At 42.3% G+C, this 20,125-nt stretch overlaps 1 protein-coding gene across 4 annotated transcripts in view; it reads right to left on the bottom strand.

The window, feature by feature from the left end:
• Positions 1 to 20,125, bottom strand: part of LOC119491340 (rap1 GTPase-activating protein 2-like) — a 104,470-nt gene that overhangs the window by 45,709 nt on the left and 38,636 nt on the right. Inside the window, exon 1 of one of the 4 annotated variants that reach the window (XM_037775239.1) lies at positions 1,391 to 2,131. The exons of 2 other annotated variants lie outside the window; for them this stretch is intronic. In XM_037775239.1, the coding sequence (XP_037631167.1) occupies positions 1,391 to 1,530 (140 nt within the window). In that variant the 5' untranslated portion in view covers positions 1,531 to 2,131. Of the gene's footprint in view, positions 1 to 1,390; positions 2,132 to 20,125 lie in introns of those variants that run through there. One more of the 4 variants, XM_037775240.1, reaches the window with a different exon arrangement.

Genomic DNA, 20,125 nt, shown 5'->3' with positions numbered 1-20,125 from the left:
CCCAGGAGGTCTGGGGCAGTTGCCTGATTTGTGTGGGTGCAAATCCAGTCTCGCCTCCGGGGGTTAATTTTACACTATCTGAAACTAAATTACACACACACACACACTCCTGCACACAAACACCCAGAGGTCAGATAAACTTATCAGCATTTGCAAAGTGAGTTACAGTCTATTTCAATGTAGCCTATTTTGGTCCAGGCTATTAGAACGGGGTAGCAAAGCGGATTCAGTGCTGCATATCAGATGTTCACACATACATGTACACCTAAGCCAGACCACACTGTATGTCCTTTACCACAATAACACTGAATAGTCAAACTCAGTCTGCAACCTTCTGCTCAGATTTAACTGTACGTGCTGCTAACTCGGCCAAAACAGGTCTACCCTGGGGGAAGCTTAGCGTGGGAGAGGGGGGAGTGTTGGCAGTCTCGACCCTGCCAACCTCATACACTGTTTGTTACCAGGTGGGATATTCCCAGGGGTCATATTGACTGCACTCATCTAAGGTAGTATTAGCAGTAAGACGATCTGGACGCAACACAGCGTGCAATGAAAATCCCCTTACAGGTGCATTTCGAGTGGCAATTTCTGAAGAAGTACAGCATCAATCTGGTGTTCATTTCATTGTACAAATCTGCCCAAAGGTCCTCAGGAGATTGGCAGAGACTGTTTTGTTGCTTTCTTTGTAGTCTTCATCATACATTCATTTCAAAGCCTGCCTATATTTACAGCTGCTGTTTACAGCAGGGTTGTGGGCAGTAAAACACGATACTGCAGCTCACCTATTGAACTCTCAGCCAGTTCACTAACCTGTGTTCCCGCTGTCATTGTGCTAAAGGAGTTAAACAGTTTCATTACAGGTATCAACAAGTGTCCATTGATGCATGTGTGTAGCAATCTGGACACAGAAAGACACAAATAGATGAGTAGATGACCTTTGCTCTGCATCTTTTTCTTTTTGTTCGGTATATCTCTCTTTTTTCTCTCCATGTTCCTCGCTCTACACATCCCAGATTTGCTTCTCAGTCTCTCGTGTTTGCTCTTCAAAAGCACTCCGAGCACACCTCTATTCACCTACAATCCTTATTTTTACCTTTCTCTCTCTTTCCCGTCTGTCGTTTCCACTGACCGAGATACACACAAGACGCACACAAACACACGCACCCTCTAATAAAAAAAGGGCCGGTTATAAAGCTGCAGATGCAAAGTCATTGAACCGTAAAGAGCACAAAGTGCCCCACATCTCTGGAATAACAAAGACGTTACAAGCTTGTAAAGTTTTCTTTACAATCCCAGCCCACCACCGCACTGCAGACTCTCTGCTTACACATTATCTACCCAGCATGCCTGCCTCATCATCAGATGACACAACGGGACGAACTTCACCCACCCTTCGCTCTCCTCCTTCTCCCTCTCCCTCTCCCTCTCCTTCTCCTTGGCTTTGCGAGACTTGTGCAGGAGTCCGATCAGGATCACGGCGGCCCGAATGCCAGCCTTTTTGTTGTGGATTCGTCCTCCGGTGTGAGACATGCTGGGCGTCTCTGCCGGTGCCACCAGGGGTTCAGGTGACAGACGGTCCAAGGTCAGGCCAGCTCCAGGGTCCCTGGGCTGCAGGACCTGCTTGGTCGTGGCCTTGCGGGGTTCCAGTGTGAGCTCTGGGTGTCACAGTCGTAGAGACAGCTGGCAAGTTTCTGCCAAAGCAAGTACCTGTTTGATTTCTGGCCCTGGATTGTCAGTTTAGAGCCTCTCTGTCAGACGTTCTGGTGTAAGTCTGGACCAGTAATCCAAAAGTTAAAGATTCTGGAGCCACTTTTGGTTCGGCAGGTTGTCAGATCTGATTAAATCTCTGTTGATCTTGGGATCAATGAGCATTTCTTGTAATCCCAGAGGTCCAGAGCGGCACTGTTGGACTCCAGCTCAAGGTGAACTTCTATCTGCATCCCCTGCTCCTGCAGTGAATCTGTGCATCGCAGCTCCATACCACATCCCTGACGAGAGGATGAAGAGTTGCGCTACTGACAGCCTCGCAGACACTGTAGCACTGCATCTCTGTACTGTCTACCTACCTCTACCTTCCCACCTCTCCCTGCTTCTCTAACATGCTCTGTTTCTTCTGCCTGTGTCTGCTGCTACTGCTTGGCTCCCTCCTTCCTGACTGCTGAGGTCCGCCCTCCTCCGTCTGATAGGCTGGAGTTGGTACAAGCACCTCCTCCTCCTCCTCCTCTACTGTACGCCTCCCTCCCTCCCTGCCCTTGTTTCTACCTTGTTAATAATTTCATATTAATCTCCCTGACCTTGTTCTATCTATGCTTGATTCTATGATTTCATTTCTAGGCACATGCATGCACACCTACCCTCCCCGTCTCTCTTTCACACACTCAGTCCCACTGTGTGAAATCTCAATTCAAACAGGCTTATCAGGCTGCTGCACCATTGCCAAGGACATTGGAATTGAAATGTAACCTCACAAAATGAAAGGAGATTAAATGACACCACATGGGAAAATTATAATTTTAACAAATGTTACATGCTCTCTTTTGTGCACAGACACTCAGGGACACGTGACACATTCCTTTCACACTGCATTTCTTGTTGGTTGCCTGCTATTATCCCGTGGCGCCACACCTTTCCTCCAATTTAGCTCTATTTGTATTCCTCCCACTAATAAACTGTCTGCATGCCTCTTGTTTTCCTAAGAAATACACAGTCTACTAAGCTAGTGTTTCTCTCCAGCTCCAGCCAGAGCCTCTTCAGATTACAGATCAGTAAACAGAGCTAAATCTTCCCAGAATATATTGATCTAAAGTGTTGTGTTTCATCTTGGCCCACCTGTTGTTCTTCCTCTGTTAGTGAGCGAACCAGCTGATTGACTGAGTGAGTCAGTGAATGGGTAGGTAATTGGTTTACTAGCTGCATTAATTCTAATATCATTGGTTAGCACTGTTACATTTTTCTAGATAGTATCTTCACCAATTTGAAACACGCTGGTTCATCATTTCCCCGTGGGATTGTTTAGTCCTTTTTATCATTGTGTAATTGTTCTGGTTGGTGTTTCATTAAAGGAATTGTTCGACATTCTTGGAAATACGCTTATTCGCTTTGTTGCAGAGAGTTAGATGACAGTATTGATACCACTCTCATGTCTACTGTTGAAAATGAAGCCACAGCCAGGTAACAGATAGCTTAGCCTAAAGCATAACGATTGGAGGCAGGAGTCTCCACTGGTTGCTTGGTTACTTTGTGGTTTTTGGATTAAACAAACAAAGATATCATTGGTGAGAAGTCCCCATTAGCAGTTTTTTTTTCACCTTTGGACAGGGCTAGTCCAGCTGTTTTCCAATTTCTTTCCAGTCTATATGCAAAGCTAACTGTCTTCTGTCTCCAGCTTCATTCTTAACAGACAGACATGAGAGCGACATGACTTTAGGCTCCAAAAGCGAGTCAGTCCCCATAGACCCCCATGTTAAAATGCCCGACTTTACAGCAGAAATAAACATGTTTACAGCCTGGTACAAAAAACGGTTTTGGTCTCTATAGTTAATTTCCTCGTTCATAACAACTGTATGTCTGTAAATTTTTATATAACTAATCAATTTAAATTATATTAAGGCTTAACAGTTAAGCATGATGAGGGCGTGGCCACTTTGAGTGACAGGTGGGTGACGTATGGTTGATAGCTGCAAGCGGTCTGCTCTGCTGCATCACCAGGGCTCACCTCAGCTCCACCAACGATCCACCTCTTTGCCCATTTTTGGATTAGCTGTTTGGATAACTGTCGTCACTGCTAAGATGGCGATGGCCAGAGCCACCCACTTTCAGAGCTTCACAACAGCTCTTCAGAAAGCTATGGGTGACATCACAGAGACTACGTCTGTATTTTATACAGTCTCTGGTCTAGACTCATACAAAAATAATCCCTCTCAATCATCACTTATGACCAACTAGAAGTGTGTGGTGGTGTCTGTTTCTACAGAGACCCTGTCCTCTGCCTGTATTTTCTTATTTTGCTGTGTTTGGGATGTTTCTGGGCGTCAACCTCTATAAAAACTAGGGATGCAAAACCAAACTGTTCAATGACGTACAAACTGAACCATGGGCTTGTTGAACAGTTGCACCACTATTAAATATAAGCCTACTGATTGTTTGATGAGGTGCCAGAGACACAGAAGGGGCAATTCAACATAGGCCACGTGACCATTAAGTAGCCTGCCTTATTTCATGTATACAATCAGTGTTATGGCTTCATATAATATATAAATATCATTCATTACTATCAATCAATCATTTATATATTTTGGAGTTCAAACACATTTGAAATGGTTATGTTATTCTTCTCCTTAATGTGCAAAACAAACCAAACCCAAACCGACTGTGACCGAAAATGTGATCCAAAAATCTCAATACAAACCGTTGGCTTGTTGAACCATTGCACCACTAATAAAAACGTAGTGAACAGGTGCCAGATCATAAGCAAGCATCCAAGAGGAAGCTACGAAAATGGTGGACACAGACTCGGAAAAAAATGCAAATATAGCACCCTAACTGCGGTGCGCTTCTGGTGTCATTGAGCCGGGAAGGAGGGGCCAAATTTGAATGTTGTGTTTACAAACCGCAACAGACGAATCCTACTCATCCTACCTTTAAGCATTTGTATTAAAAACATAATACCCTTTTAATGTTTTAAATAGATATGGCCACTATGTTTTCTGTTAAACAAAAATTGTATTTTCACTCATTACAGTGGTAAAACTGTAACACCTTTGTGCTCTATCGGAGGTGTAATAAAGCTCTGATTTGTTGCCTTTAATCCGTCTCATTAAAACGCTTCACAGTCTTGCTTGTCTGCATTGATTTCCTCATTTCTCTAATGAGTTCATGTTTGAAGAGGTTTTTATATTTCCGTGGACCCATGGAACAAATCTCAACATAAAACAAACCTTCAATTCAAGGTAAAAATAGCCACGTGAATTATGAGATTCTCACGTGGCAGCAAAGATAAAACACTGCAGACAGACAAGGACACAGATATAAAACTGTACAAGCAACGTAAAAGCCTGACGCAGCAGAAAAACACACAGTGAATCACGTTGCACGTCTGAGTGACAGTAGTGACAATAGTAGAGGGGATAATGTTGTTCGATAGCTGAAATGGGAGAGTCTTTGTGCAGAGGATAATTAGAGAAATGCATCATTCAAGACACGAGACAAAGACATCGGAGTAGATGAGATGCTTCAGATAGCACCCAGGGAATAGATTAAGCTGGGGAAACGGCAGTAACAAACACAACAATTAAATGGAAGGTTCCGTTTCTCCCCTCATGCATTGCTCTTCCTGTGTGTGATCAGTGCCATAGCAACCGGACAACTGCCAGAGGATCTGCCTGGAGGACCCCCACGGTTGTATCCCCTTGACACCCAGTCGAGAAAAGGCTCCCTAGATTTTTGGTTTGATTACTACTCTTTGTGAAAACGTGATTTTTGACTGACGCGATCTGTCATCATGGCTCCCCTCGCTCAAAACCACCTGAGGATTTTCCCAACTCCTGTGTGGAGGCAAACAAACAAGCTCAACAGGACGATCAAATATCCTCCAGAGATCAACCGTAAAAAACATATACATGTACACACACACACTCTCTCCCACAAACACTTGCAGTGATTCGGGCCATTTCACCAGGGTCCTATTGTGCGTCATCAAGGGGGGAAATGAGACACCTGTATCTATTCACTTTCAGACACACAAACACAACTCACTCTCTTTCAACCCCCTCCCCTCGTTCTCTCACTCTCTCTCTCACACACACACCCACAGGTGTGACATTGTTCCTGTGAGATACTCTAAGGTGTACCAGTACACCTCTGAGCCTGAATAAACATTCAGAGCAGATAGGGTGTAGTTTAACACAGTGTACCAGTGGGTGGAGGAACAATAAATGAGAATCAGTGTACGTGCAGGCATTTACAGTAGAAACTCACTGATGAATTATTTGAGAAAGGCAGGTCCTTATTCCTTGAATCATCCGTCTTCATTTTCAACTTTAAACAGTATGTTACATGCAGCAGAATTTTATAACCTATATACTGAGGTCATGAGTCACCCAGCTCTAACCTGTGCTCAAAGTAGGCTTGCTGCAGTAGTCGGTGTTACACGGTGTTTGGGCATACACCGATTAACTTAGTTGCCCACTGCTCCCACCATCATTATCCTTTTTTATAGAAATAAACCCATTTAGTTTATTTTCGCGTATCAGCGCCGTGTTGTCAATACATCGGACAACGGACACTACAAACTGAAAGTGAATGTGTCTGCTCCACAAAGGGCTTGAATCTTGAATCTTGAGTCTCAGCTCAGATAAGCAGGAGTCAGATTTCAAACACGGGACAAGAGAGAGTTGACACACAAAAGACAATATTTCAGATTCAAACCCAGTGCTATAAGGGAACCAAAATGTAACTGAGGCAATCGCTGTGTGGAGGACGAAAGCGGTCAGAGCTGGTGTGCGCGGTGCAGTGGCGCTGGGTGGAAACCTAAGGCCCTGCAGCAAAAGCTCGACCAGAGAGGCTAGACACGACGAGTCATCCATCGTTAAAGAGGGCCTTATGCTCATTTTCAGGTGCATACTTGTATTTGGGGTTTCTACTAGAACACGTTTACATGCTTTAATGTTCAAAAAACGCTTTACTAATCTCATACGCCCCCCACCCCCCGAAAAGCCCGGTCTGCTCTGGTTGGTCAGCTGGTCCACTGTTGTGATTGGTGGACCGAACCAAACTCTTCAGACTCCGCTCCAGCTCCGCTCTAACTAGCTTTGTTTGAGGGCGTGCCAAACTAGCCGTTGGGCAAAATATGTTACTTGGTGATATCACCACGTTACGCAACAAAAGGCGGGACTGATGATGCTACAATGTGAACAACGAATCTGTGTTGAAATCGGCAGGACGAGACCAAGTTAACGTTAGCTCACGTTAACTAGCTCTCGTCCTGCTGACTTCAACGCGGAAGGTGCCATTGATTTACATTAAGATGCGTTCAGGCATTGGACAAAGGAAAATTCTTACATTATCATGATGCGTTGTCTTGTAAAATGTAGTATTCGGTAACTTAATAAATAAATCCAGTTGTATGAAGGAGATGTTTTCACAGCAATATAAAATAGGTAATAGAGAGGGAATTATGACTTGTTTAACTTCCTAACAAAAACCAGTATACAAACTGTAATAAAGGAGTGGATGTTGAAGTACCTGGTATTCATTGTTGACTTTGTTTTTTACCGTGGTTTCGAATTGGTATCGAGAAACTTGGAATTTCACTGGTATTGGTATCGACTACAAAAATTCTGGTATCGTGACAACCCGATCCAGAAGGGTGAGGCGGAATAACGGCGCAACATTCCCGCCTTGAACAGACTGTGTGAAAGGGGCGTCTGGTTCTCTTTATTGCAAACACACACACACACACACACACACACACATGAATACACACACACTTGCGTGTGCCTCAATGGTGCCAAGCAGCCTTTCCTGTCACTTCACAGCTTCTCAAGTGTCTCCCAAACAAACAGATGCCAGTCTACCAACGTCACCTCTCTCTGCAGCTCATTCTATTACAGGACACACACACACACACACACACACACACACACACACACACACACACACACACACACACACACACACACACAAACGTTACATGCTTAACTCTGAAATACACCTCATAGTAAACAAAAATAGAATGTGGCAGGTCTTTTATACACACATACGTGCACACAAAATGCTTGACCCAACTGCAAAGCTCGCTGGAGAAAATGACCTTCACAACTGCTGCTGAGTAATGACTCCATCGCCCAACACACACAGACGCACGCGCATACACACGCGCATACACACACACACACACACACACACACACACACACACATTTCCTCCCTCTTCCCATTTTCCTCTCCAATTCAATCCCCTTTTTTCCAATCCTCTATGTTCTCTCTAGAAAAAACAACTCATCATGACACTTGTGTGTAAAACCCATTTATAGTTGTCGACATCATGTGTGTCTGTGTGTGTGTGTGTGTGCGTGTGTTTATGTGTGTGTGATTGTGTGGGAGTTTCTGCAGATGTGTACCTCCACCATGCACTGTGTATTAGTGGTCCGGGCAGGAACACGTGTCCAATGTTTATGAGGAAACAACAAGGTTCAAATGGAAATGGCAAAAATGTACCATAAATAAGAGATTAACTCTGAAATGTCATGTTTTCATATAAATCATAAGATGAGCTGTGAAAGTAAAAATAAAAGGAAATGTCATCCCTGAATGAGAACATCACACGTGGAGCTTACACATGTTTCATGGGGTTTTAAATGTGGTGTGGACTTGATTATGTTAAGAGGAGAAAACAAATCACTTTCAAGTTTTGGTATTTCAGACACATTGCGGTTTGATGTTTCTACGTGACTGTCCCTATAAGGCTGACTGAAAGTGTACACAAGGCTTTTTTACATGTTTTGATTGCTTTTTAAACATAATCTACTCTGTGTTTTGTCCCTTTGCGTGTTCCATTGTGTTTTGGATCCAATATGTGACAGGTTTTTTAAAACGCGGTTAGTCCTCGTGAATGTGCTGAGGCTCTGTTTGTCTTGTCAGTACCAGCTGGTGAAAGAAATTCCTCACTTGGTGTGTTGGTCACATTGAAATAAAATAGGAGTAGAAGGGTGATTGAACTGTTTGCTGTGGTAATTTGACTAGTAGAAAAGAAAATGCCGATTACTGTTAGTTGCTGTTGTGGCGACAACAGTATCCACTTCAGAGAGGCCGTAAAGCGAGTGGTTGTAGCTCGCTGTGAAGAGAACGGATGCAGCTTCCAGAGACAAGGTGGTGTCTATAGGAGGGCGTTTTTGCAGATCTGAGATCTGCAAAAACACGAGACTCGCTGCCCGGTGACAACCTATCGTAACCTTAACTATTCAAGGTCAATGCCTAACCTTAACTATTCATGGTCAATGCCTAACCTTAACTATTCAAGGTCAATGCCTAACCTTACCTATTCAAGGTCAATCCCTAACCTTAACTATTCAAGGTCAATGCCTAACCTTAACTATTCAAGGTCAATGCCTAACCTTAACTATTCATGATCAATGCCTAACCTTACCTATTCAAGGTCAATCCCTAACCTTAACTATTCAAGGTCAATGCCTAACCTTAACTATTCAAGGTCAATGCCTAAACTTAACTATTCAAGGTCAATGCCTAACCTTAACTATTCAAGGTCAATGCCTAAACTTAACTATTCAAGGTCAATGCCTAACCTTACCTATTCAAGGTCAATGCCTAAACTTAACTATTCAAGGTCAATGCCTAACCTTACCTATTCAAGGTCAATGCCTAACCTTAACTATTCAAGGTCAATGCCTAACCTTAACAGTCTCGCAAGAGTTCCCCCAGTTTGCTGGCTCCCTTCTAGCCACTACTACGTTACTACTCCGCTGCTCGTTTAGTCGCCGTTATGCAAAACTTCACCTCAGCGAGTCTGCGACGTGCTGCAAGTCGGTTTAGATTATGCGGAAGTCAGCCCGGCTATTGCGGTCGCTATGGCAACAGTACATAAAGATGCCCGTCGCTCTGACCATCCTGTTACGCTGATTTGAATGAGGATGTTCGTTCAACTCCCAAATTCTATTTCTATGGTTGGTCATGAATTTTATCACTTTAATTAGAGGGAGAAAGTCTGTTTGTCCTTCAAATCCTCATTTTATTTGGCTTTTTTTTTTAACTCTTAATGTCATAAAGAATTTGTCTTAAGCCGTCTTTACTTTGGCTCTCCCATTTTTCCAGCAACCTCGAGAATTTTTCGGAGCTTTCACCGTACTAAACTACTCTTTATTTTCCATTAATCTCAGCTTTTTGTCCTCCTAACTTTGCCCAGCTTCAATTTCCTCCCCCCCTCTCTCTTACTCTCCCTTCTTCTTATCAACAGTATTACAAAAATGCAATTAGAAAAGTCAGAAACTGTTCTGTAGGGAAAACCAGATAAAGATGTAGAAAAAAAACTACATTAAGGATTGCACTGTATATGCAGGAGTTTTGACCTACCAACCTAATATTTCACATCTTGATGATAACAGAATAACTGATAACTCCTCTGTAATCTGTACAGTCAATGGATTTTGGTGGAAAGTAAATGTGATTATCCTGCCAGAATATGTTATCACTGATCACGTTCTATTTAGATAATCTGTAACTGATTACCTGCATCAATTTAGAGTCTAATCCTCCCATCCATGCCTATCTGCCACTTAGTCTCACCTCGTATCACACCTCCCCGTTATCTCCCCTCTCTGTATGCTCTCCTCCCTCGTACAGTACATGCTGATCCTTTCCCCCATTCACTGTTTCAATCCAGGCCCAGTTTCCCAAAGAACTACAGAGTGCACTACTAATACAATGACACACACAGAAAAAACAGGTATAATCACACATTCACTCAACAACAAATGTGCACACACACACCTAAGTCTGTGTCAAGTGATTTATAGAAGAGTTTACAATAAATATAAATCCATAAAACACTCAACACAGTCATTTATATAATCATGAACTGTTCCTCTTTCTGTTCCACTCATGTCTCATTCAGTGTAATTTCCCACTCTAGAGTGTGTGTGCAGTCAGGTCAGCAGCGGCCTCTTGTATGTGTTCTTTCAGCTAAAATTAGAGGTATAGCGCCAGCGTGGAAAGCCAGATCATTATATACACTGTAGAAAGAAAACATTACATTACGTGTAAAGACCAAGACCAACCTCTGTGCCATAGAGCTCCATTGTTGCCACACTGTTGGGGTGGGTGATATGCTCATTCAGACTGTATATTCAGAAGTGGAAGTAGTCACTGAGATCGTTTTGTGGACTGCCGTTTTTGAAGCCTTGAGTTCGGCATTTTGGCTGTCGTCATCTTTCTTTTTTGCAACCAGAAGTGTCACTAGAGGGTGGAGCTAAGTACAACCAAACGCTGAATAAGAAATTTTTTTAGGCAACCAAAATGTTACAGTTAACTTTCAAGAACTGAAAACACACAAAGGGTTTTAAGATGACAACACTAACAAACTCCCAGACCGGACAACGCCGTGTCAATCACAAGGTAGTCACGCCCTGAAGCATTCCCTGCTTTATAGTCTATTTGACTCTAAATGGGACCATAATTTACTAAATGAACATCATACTGTATTGAAGAAGACTTGAAACTAGCGATTGAGACCATAAACTCATGTTTACAATGTTTACTGAGGTAATAAATCAAGTTAGTAGTAGGGTCATTTTCTCATAGACTTCTATACAATCAGACTTATTTTTGCAACCAGAGGAGTCGCCCCCTGCTGGCTGTTAGAAAGAATGCAAGTTTAAGTAACTTCCGTATTGGCTTCACTTTTCAGACCCAGAGATTGCCCACTTCATTAACATGAACAAGACACAGTAGTTTATTTTATCACAATTCCACATACACTGTCCTGCTACCCCAGATACTCACTAGAGCATTAAATGTGCATTAATCAACCACTGAAACAAACAAAGTCTGTTCATGTGATTGGCGGAGAATATGATAAAATATAGAATACTACAAATGTTATTCTCTTTCAATGTTTTTAATAAAATTCCCTTTCTATACTTTGCATTCATGGATTTTTTTACATGCGCCAATTCTTAATATCACTTCTGTTCTTCAGTCTACAAGCCTAGTTAATGTCTGGTGTCATTTGACCAAGTCTTTTCCCATCTAACAGTATTGTTTTTCTTGATTTTAAAAACCATATCTGTGCACAGTGCATACATAAAATAATAATAAAGACACTCAATGCAGACTTCACCTGATAATCTAACTAATATGGAGGGAGTCTCTCAGAGTTTGTATGCCTGTCTTTCTTGTTTCTCAACAACCGTTCAACCAATCGACTTCACACTTGGCTGGTCTATTGCGGAGGACCCAAGGAAGTGCAGTGTTGAATGTGAAGTTTTTTGGATGAGCGGTTCTCGAGAAACCTGCAATCAGCAACACCGGAGGCTAAGCAATCGTCCGAACGGGCACTGCACTAGTCCAGAAGAAAAGGAGACAGCAAAGTCGATGTTTAGTCAGACACACCACTTTTCTTTTCAGCACACTTGCCTTCCTCCGTCCAATTAAGCTGTTGTTTCTTTTGTCTAGTTTTTCTGTTAATACGATTTGAGTGTCTCAGGGTGGAGCTCTTATTTGTCTGTCCAGTCGTGGCAGCTGAAGCCTCTCACACTAACTACCCTTTCCCTCTGCAGGCAACATAAAATGAATCATCAACTGAGTGATAGAGGATTTTCCCAGACCTACTTGACAGCTGTTTTTAAATGTAAAAGCTTCATGAATCACTGTTGCACCATATCAGCGACAGAGCAGCAAACAAACCACAGAGGGTGGTGGATTATTACTTTAAGATAACTTTCCTGCAGCATGCTGTCTGTTCCTCTCAGGCAAGGTAACGCAAGTGAGTTATTACTCAGGCGCTGTACTGAGGCAAGGAAATTGCTCTTATATAAGTAATTCACACATAAAATAACATAGTCACACAGACAAACATGTACCCACATACACGCCTGTACAGTATATCATATTTAGTGACATGGGAAGCAATGACTTCAGCTCAGTGGTGAACCGTGTACACAGACACAATTGGGAGCAATGGATAACAAACCTTATTTACAGTAAGTAGGCCTAGTATTCAGTATATTTCACTGTAATTTGTCTGAACTGCCCGCATGTAATACTCCTCAAACCCTAACTATTTCATTCACATGTATAGTTTAAAATTAGATCAATATATACTACGAATGAATGTCATTTTGGATGGTTTCTAGTGGAGGTGTTTATATATCAACCCAGTATCACGGCAAAGTGTGTAATAGACCCGCCTGTCCACCAGAGGATAACGTGTCAGTGTCATGTTTTGCCTCAACGAGGCGTGAATTTTACACGCGTGTATTAAGGTGCATTATCAGCAAGGGGCAACAAAACCACTTAGTTAGGTTGAGGAAAAACGTCATGGTTGGCCTTAAAATAACTAAATGTATCCTCATGCAACGGTTCGTATAATATCTTATGAAAAGCTTTGTATGTTTACCTACAAATGTCCAGCAACACATGACGCACGTGTCAATTTCCACTCCAGTCTTTTCAAAATTAACTTCCGTCTTCACAGGAAACATCTTAGTTAGGTTTAGGCAACAAAACTACTTAGTTATGTTTAGGAAAAGATCCTGATTTGGGTAAAAATAAAACCAGAAGTGACGTAACTCAAGTACGGAAGTTGCATGACAAATAAATCAACGTTGACTTCTTCACATGGGACACTAACGCCGGTCACCCTTGACCCACCCATCCACCATGACCTCCTTGCTACGCGACGTTTGTCAATCTTCTTACTTCCTGGTTCACAATTATGTGGATTACATACAAATTTATATCATGGGATACATATGAATTACAGTGCATTACTCTTCGTAGGTATAGCTATGAACGGAGTATGAGAACAGCATGAAGTGCAGTCTTTCTCATTTTATATTCTACGTCACTGGCTTATATGTGGATGCATTTACATTGCAGTCAAAACAGACTACGTATGTGTGAAAATGACACGCCTACAGCAAGAACAGCATTCTAATTGCAGACTTTTGCCTTGCGCATTATCAAGTAATTTGTGCGCCTTTTCGTGCGACACTTAATGTGTAGAGGATCAGTGGATTTCTGTTCGTCAAGGTTTTTAATGAAAAGCAACATAGACACTAATGATTTTGTTTATCGGCTTTGGAAAGAAAGCCTGAGAGCCTGAAAGGTCTTAAATTTCACCCAGGTTTACATTTCGCTTATGGCTGTCTTATTATTCAGGGCCTCCTACAGCTCCTACAGCTGTATACCTATACCAGACATCCAGGGAAGGGGTCGATCTCTCTTCAAATTTCCTCTACTCTTCAGTATTTTTTCTTCTAAGGGTTTTCTGGGTATTATATCCGTGCGTTCTTAGAGAGCTTGAGGCCTGTTGTGATACTTCATGTGATATTGGACTATACAAATAAACTTGAGTCGTGGATGGCTGAAAAAAATGTAAATCCAGACACATGGATGCAAGACCACAAATGAAAACACCTGGCACAATAAAACAAAGAGGCAACACTCTCTACAATATAATTAATATATAATACAAAAAAATCTAACACAAGTTCCCCTTTGTTTTCCACCTACTTTGTCTCTCTCAGCAATTAAGTGTTATTTTTTTTTAAACCACGTCAATGATGGCACTCAGCCAGACCTCTGTTGCACAGGTACATGTATATCACAAACCGTTCTCGAGGAGGGTTCAAGTGTCAATTGTGTATGACGCACGCATCATGTTGTTTGGATGAAAAGGTGTCACAGGAGTGTTAAGATTAGCTAACTAGAGCACGTGACAGCATGATGACTATACTACATGACGAGAACATCAACGTGTCACACAACCCTTCGATACCACAACTATTGTAATTAGTGTGTCACTGGCTGTGGCGTGTGCATGTGTGAGCACAGATCATGTTATCACTACTATTAGCTTAGCTGGCTGCATCATCTCTGGTATTGTTACTGTCAGTGAATACATGAAACCGTCTGTAGTTCAGTACACAGGTCGTAATCATGGATAAACTGACTTTAAAGCTGCACTAATCAATATTTTTTATATCAAGTGATTCAGTCAGTCAGAGAATAACCACCCAATTCTGCAGTTTCCATCAGCTTTGTTAAGCATTTTAGCGTCTTTCATCTCATTGTTTTGGTTTTAAGGCCCGCAACTTTATGGGTCACTCTCATTGCACTCATCCATTATGTTTCCAAATGCAGCAGTCAGAAGTAGAAAAGCTCTGAAAAACCAACTACCTGCCCAGCACCATACAGACAGTGTTAGCAACTATAGCTGGTGAACATAGTGGTGCATTTAGCAGCTAAAGTAAAGAGCCAGATATTTCATCCCCAAAATTGGTGGAGACCAAAACGGAGCTAAAAGAGAGTGAATATTGGACTTATATTCTGAAGCTGGCCAGAAACAGGACTTCAAATTAATGCTAATGCTGCTCCGTATCTGATAGATACTGTATGTACTGTATACAGGCACCTGTTTGCTAACACAACCGCCGTATCAATTAATACGAGTCTATATCATGAGTGTTTCTACTTCCATGTGGTGCTATCAAAGTTCTGGTTAAAGTTTTTTTTTGCAACATATTAAGTATTCAGATTTACTGGTCAGGATTAATTGAATTGACAACATTTCTTAGACGATAAAATCAAGACCAGAGATGTCTTGTTAAGGTCTTACTGAAGCTGTTAAACATTCAACATGTTGCCCTTTAAGTTTCATATCCAGCCTCTTTTTATTTGAAAGAAAGAAGAACCTCTATTATTTACAAGTGGGTGAAAGAACAGTGAGCTCTATTGCATCGCTGCCTGCAGTCACTAACAGTGGTGCTTTCTACAGCATGTGTAGCCCTTTAATAAACAATTGTAATCCTAGAGATCTGCATGTCACTTGACTCCCTGTGACGAGCAGCAGACTGGCACTGAAATATGGCATTAATCATGAGCTGGTGCCAAGTCTCACCCTGTCACCCTGCATGTATGCTTAACCCAAATAATGAACTATTCATTCGTCTGTCTGTCGATGTCTCTCAGAGCTGAGTGTTTCTGTTTCTCTCTGACCATAATTATCAGTATTTATGCCTGTTTGCTCTTCCCATCAGCCGCTTCCTCTGCCCCCTGTGTCTTGTCCTCCTCCATACGGGGCTTATACTCTGGCAGATTTTCAGGACGCACATGACGAAGCTGCTAACAGTCTCTAGCGAGCGGACCGCAGTGGACCGCCATTTTATTTCTTATGTTTCTCTTATGTCCAATGATGCATCCGTCTGCCTCGTTCTGTGAACTGCTGTAAACCACTTCAGACCCTCTACATCACCGAGTCCTGTTATCCTACACAACAACAATGCATGAGAGAGGGATGAGTGTGTGTGAGTGTGTGTATGTGTGTGTGTGTGTGTGACACTGCCATATACATGTAGCCCACAGAGCCGGGGGCCTTGCTGAGTCGGCCAAACAAGACACCATGTGTTTGTGAAGAGGCGACAGATGGAGAAGGAGGAGAGACGAGGGACAGAAAGTGGGGTGTGTGACGGTCAACACACACACACACACACACACACACACACACACACACATATGCACACAGGGCCTTAAAGAGTGAGATTATGTGACAGATAGAATATGAGCTCATTAAAACTCAGCTGTTGTTAGCCGTTTCACAGTGTACTGAACCTGAAGACAAATCGGTGCCTCATATGTCCGGGACAAACTGACTCAGTGCGGAGTGCATGAGGTCAGTCAAACTTAAAACTAAAACAGCAAAATTAAGCAAAAACAAAACTGTTTTTATAAAGTGAAACACGTGACATTTATATAGACTATCATCTTTAAGGCCTCAGTATCATAACTATCAAGTAGGGATGCTAATTTAGAATATTTTAACCGATTATTAACCATTAATACTATACAGCGTTGGAGGCGGGGTCCTGTTTGTGCCTATGAAAGTTGCTCAGTGGCGCATAATGCTAAAATGGCTTGATTTCCGAATGGAAAAGTACCCGGATCTTCCAGCGATCTTCCGCATCCATTGGGCCCACGGAGCAGGCGCAGTAGCGTCCGCTCGGTAACATGGCTGGGTCACGGGGTCACAACCGTCACGGTGTCGTCAAGGCGTCGTCACGGCTTGCTAACTCCGCCTCCCAGCCCTCGCTCCAGCCTCGGTCATTCACATGAACAGAGGTAGGGAAATAACTCTGGATTTGCGCGTTCTACAACTTTTAGGACCTCATGATTTAAATATTGGCTATTCAAGTGTTCATACTGGAAAGTTGATTTACATAAAAAAAAAAGTTACAGATGTCTCTTTCCCATTGTGAGTATATGGGAAAATGTCTTTTTGGGTTCAATGACATCACGTGACGGATACGGAAGTTATAATACCACCGTTTGGCCACTAGGAAAATTGGGATCAACAACCAGCGCTCTCCCTGGGGGCTTGCATCTACCCTTTTGTCTTTTTTATCAGTGACTGTGCTGAAAAAAAGTAACATGCATCAGCCACCTGGTGTTTAAAGCAATAAAAGCTTTCATCAACAGACCGTAAGATTGATCACAGCTGTCCTAGTCCAATGGGAAATAGACAGTAAAGGAAATTAATATGTAATTGTTGTGTTATTACTTTAATTTGAACGCCTCAAGTGTTGCGACTCATTAATATTGCAGAAGGTGAAATGGATGGCTCTCCTTCGTATTACGGCAGTAACTTCGCTCTTCTCCACATTTAGGTATGCAGAAAACATTTAGACCTGAAAGGTTTGTAGGGGAAAAAAATCAAGAGGGATGCGTCCATGCGAGCATTGAGTGCTGCGGTATTGTTTGCAATGTTTGTCATGGTCGTTGCAGAAAGGATAGAGACAGGATTGTGTGTACAACTGAAAGTTCTCAGAGGTTGTTTGATGGCAGTATGTTCACTGGAGCTCGGATGGGCTTCCTTGAGTGATAATGGCAGTAAATAAAGAAGCACACACACACATGCACACACAAACAGAAGTCACTTTCCCTGGGAAATAAGGGCGATAAACTAAAGAGGAAATAGTGATAAAACTGTCTTTGGGAGTGTGTGTGTGAGTACCAACAGGACCAGAGAGCAGTCCTGTGAGATTCAGAGCAGAACGGAGGTGCAGACGAGAAACGCCACACACACACACTCAGCTCACGACAGCCCAGACAGCTATTACGAACTGCTCTCTTGCCCCAAGAGCGTACAAAGTGGTGTCTGATGAATGATCCATCAGCAGGACTATTGGTGTCTGGTCTCCAGATAGGCTGCGACACAGACAGCTCAGACAGCCAGTGTGCAACACCGTGGCCGATACGCTCGGCATCAGGGAGTGCAGAAATTATACAAAACAATGCTGCAAATCATTGATTCATTCTCAATTACTGTAAGTTTCAAGTGATGTCACAGCGGCAAGAAAAATGTGACTGGAGCATTCAGGAATGGGACGGTATCAATGTGCGATACAACAACGTAAAGGATAAATGGTTGCCATACATGTTAGCAAATCTACCATCTATGTTGCTTTATAATATCACTTCATCAATGTCCTTTAAGGACAACAACGTCAGGACATCAGTGACGACAGGAGGGAAATCTCAATGCTGATAGGCTTTCGCGACACAGAAGCACGCAAATTTCTCGCTAGAGTTGAACTATTTCAGCTCGCACAAATACACGAGTGACACGAATTTCACGTATTCATGTCGCGTCATTAGCATCACCTTTCACAAACTCACGTCTATTCGCCTCTTTGCATTGACTTAGTATGTAATCGTGCCACACGAAAAGTTTGTTTCGTGATAGGTGTGAATGCCCCATAAGGTTGTTTATTCCAAATTATATCTTTGCCTGTTTTTTCTTTAGTAATGAATAATTAATGTCATAAAGAAATAGATTTAAAGCCACGTTTCTGGGGTTTTTAAAGGAAATTCTGAAAGTTATTTTTGTCTGAGAAAAACAAACAGAAAAGAAATCAATTAACATAATTGACCGATCGAACCCCAGACCTCATCATGCAGTCAGTCACCCATCTCGTCCTGGTAAATCACTGATTTGACATAAGTGAATCAGTAACAGCTGTGTAGTGGAGCACCAGCCTGCTCCTGTCCAGTCTTATAAAAAACCTGAGCCTGAGGAAACGAAGTTAGGGAGGAGGGAGAGGATGTGTTTCTATCCGTCCTTCTGTCCATCCATTTTCTAGAGACCACTTATCCTGTTCAGGGTCGTGGGGGCTGAAGCGTATCCCAGCATGCATCAGGGGAGAGGCAGAGTACACCCTGCACAGGTTGCCAGTCTAACACAAGGTTGAAGGGATGTCTTTTTCAGATTATTAAAAACTGTCAGCACCAGATGCCTTTTTTACAACTTCAAGAACTACAGCAAATATTTTGATATTTTAGTAAAGCTGAAGGATTTTGAAAAAAAATCGAATTGCGATTATTCTGACTGATATTGCAATTTATATGGCTTATGCTAAGCTAAGCCAACCTGCGGCTGGCTTCAGCTAAATATTCACCGTACAGACATGAGAGTGAGATTGATCCTCTTTTTTAACTTGTGACAAGAAAGCGAATAAGTGTATTTCAAAAAATCTAAAACAATAGAACAGAGGAATTGAACAGAGAAAACTGCTTAAGAGGTATAAAGACAAAGAAAATCAAATAATCTGATAAAAAATATGAGAAAACTAGTAAAGACATGAGATTGAGAGAGGAAATGAGAGACACACGACAAAATGAATGAGCAAGAGACGGAGAGAAAGTGAGAGATCACAGGCGAGAGTTGGAGCAGAGAAATTAGATGCGAGTGATGCAGGGCGATGATGAATAGGAGATATATATCCGTTCCTTTTGTGAGCCGTGATTACAGTGTCAAATCACAGACAGTCCTTTGTTAATCACCAAGCACACTGGCCCTGACGAGCCCCCCCGCTCACTGCTGTCATTTCCCCGCCACCAAAATGTCATCGGACAATTATATTCACACACTCCGGGGCTATTTGCAGCATGATTGTTTATCTCTGCTTGTGGTGTGTTAGCAAACTGGAATTGAACCATAAGCTCTTTCTCTCTCTCTCTCTCTCACACACACAAATAAAGAGTTCTTCACAAATATGTACTCAGATTTTTGCCATTTTTGTCACTGATTGATTAAATCACTGCAAATGGATTTCTGACATGTCAAAGTATAAAAACATAAGCGGACAAATCAAGATTTAGAGTGCTTTCTCAAACCAACATTTAGTCTGTTTCAATCTAACTCTGGACCAAAATGCAGCGCCGCCTATGCAAGCATTTGTTGAGATGGACACAGATACATGAGGTTAACATGAGTGGGAGAAGACTGACTTGGACTTCTGCAGAAGTCCGATGTTTGCTTGACATCTGGGCTCAAGAGAGCACACAGAATATGCTAAATAAAGTCCACAAAAATAGTGAGTGACGTTATAAAGTAA

Source organism: Sebastes umbrosus, chromosome 7 (assembly GCF_015220745.1).
Source record: "Sebastes umbrosus isolate fSebUmb1 chromosome 7, fSebUmb1.pri, whole genome shotgun sequence".
Lineage (NCBI taxonomy): Eukaryota > Metazoa > Chordata > Actinopteri > Perciformes > Sebastidae > Sebastes > Sebastes umbrosus.
This window is presented reverse-complemented; position numbering and strand designations above follow the sequence as displayed.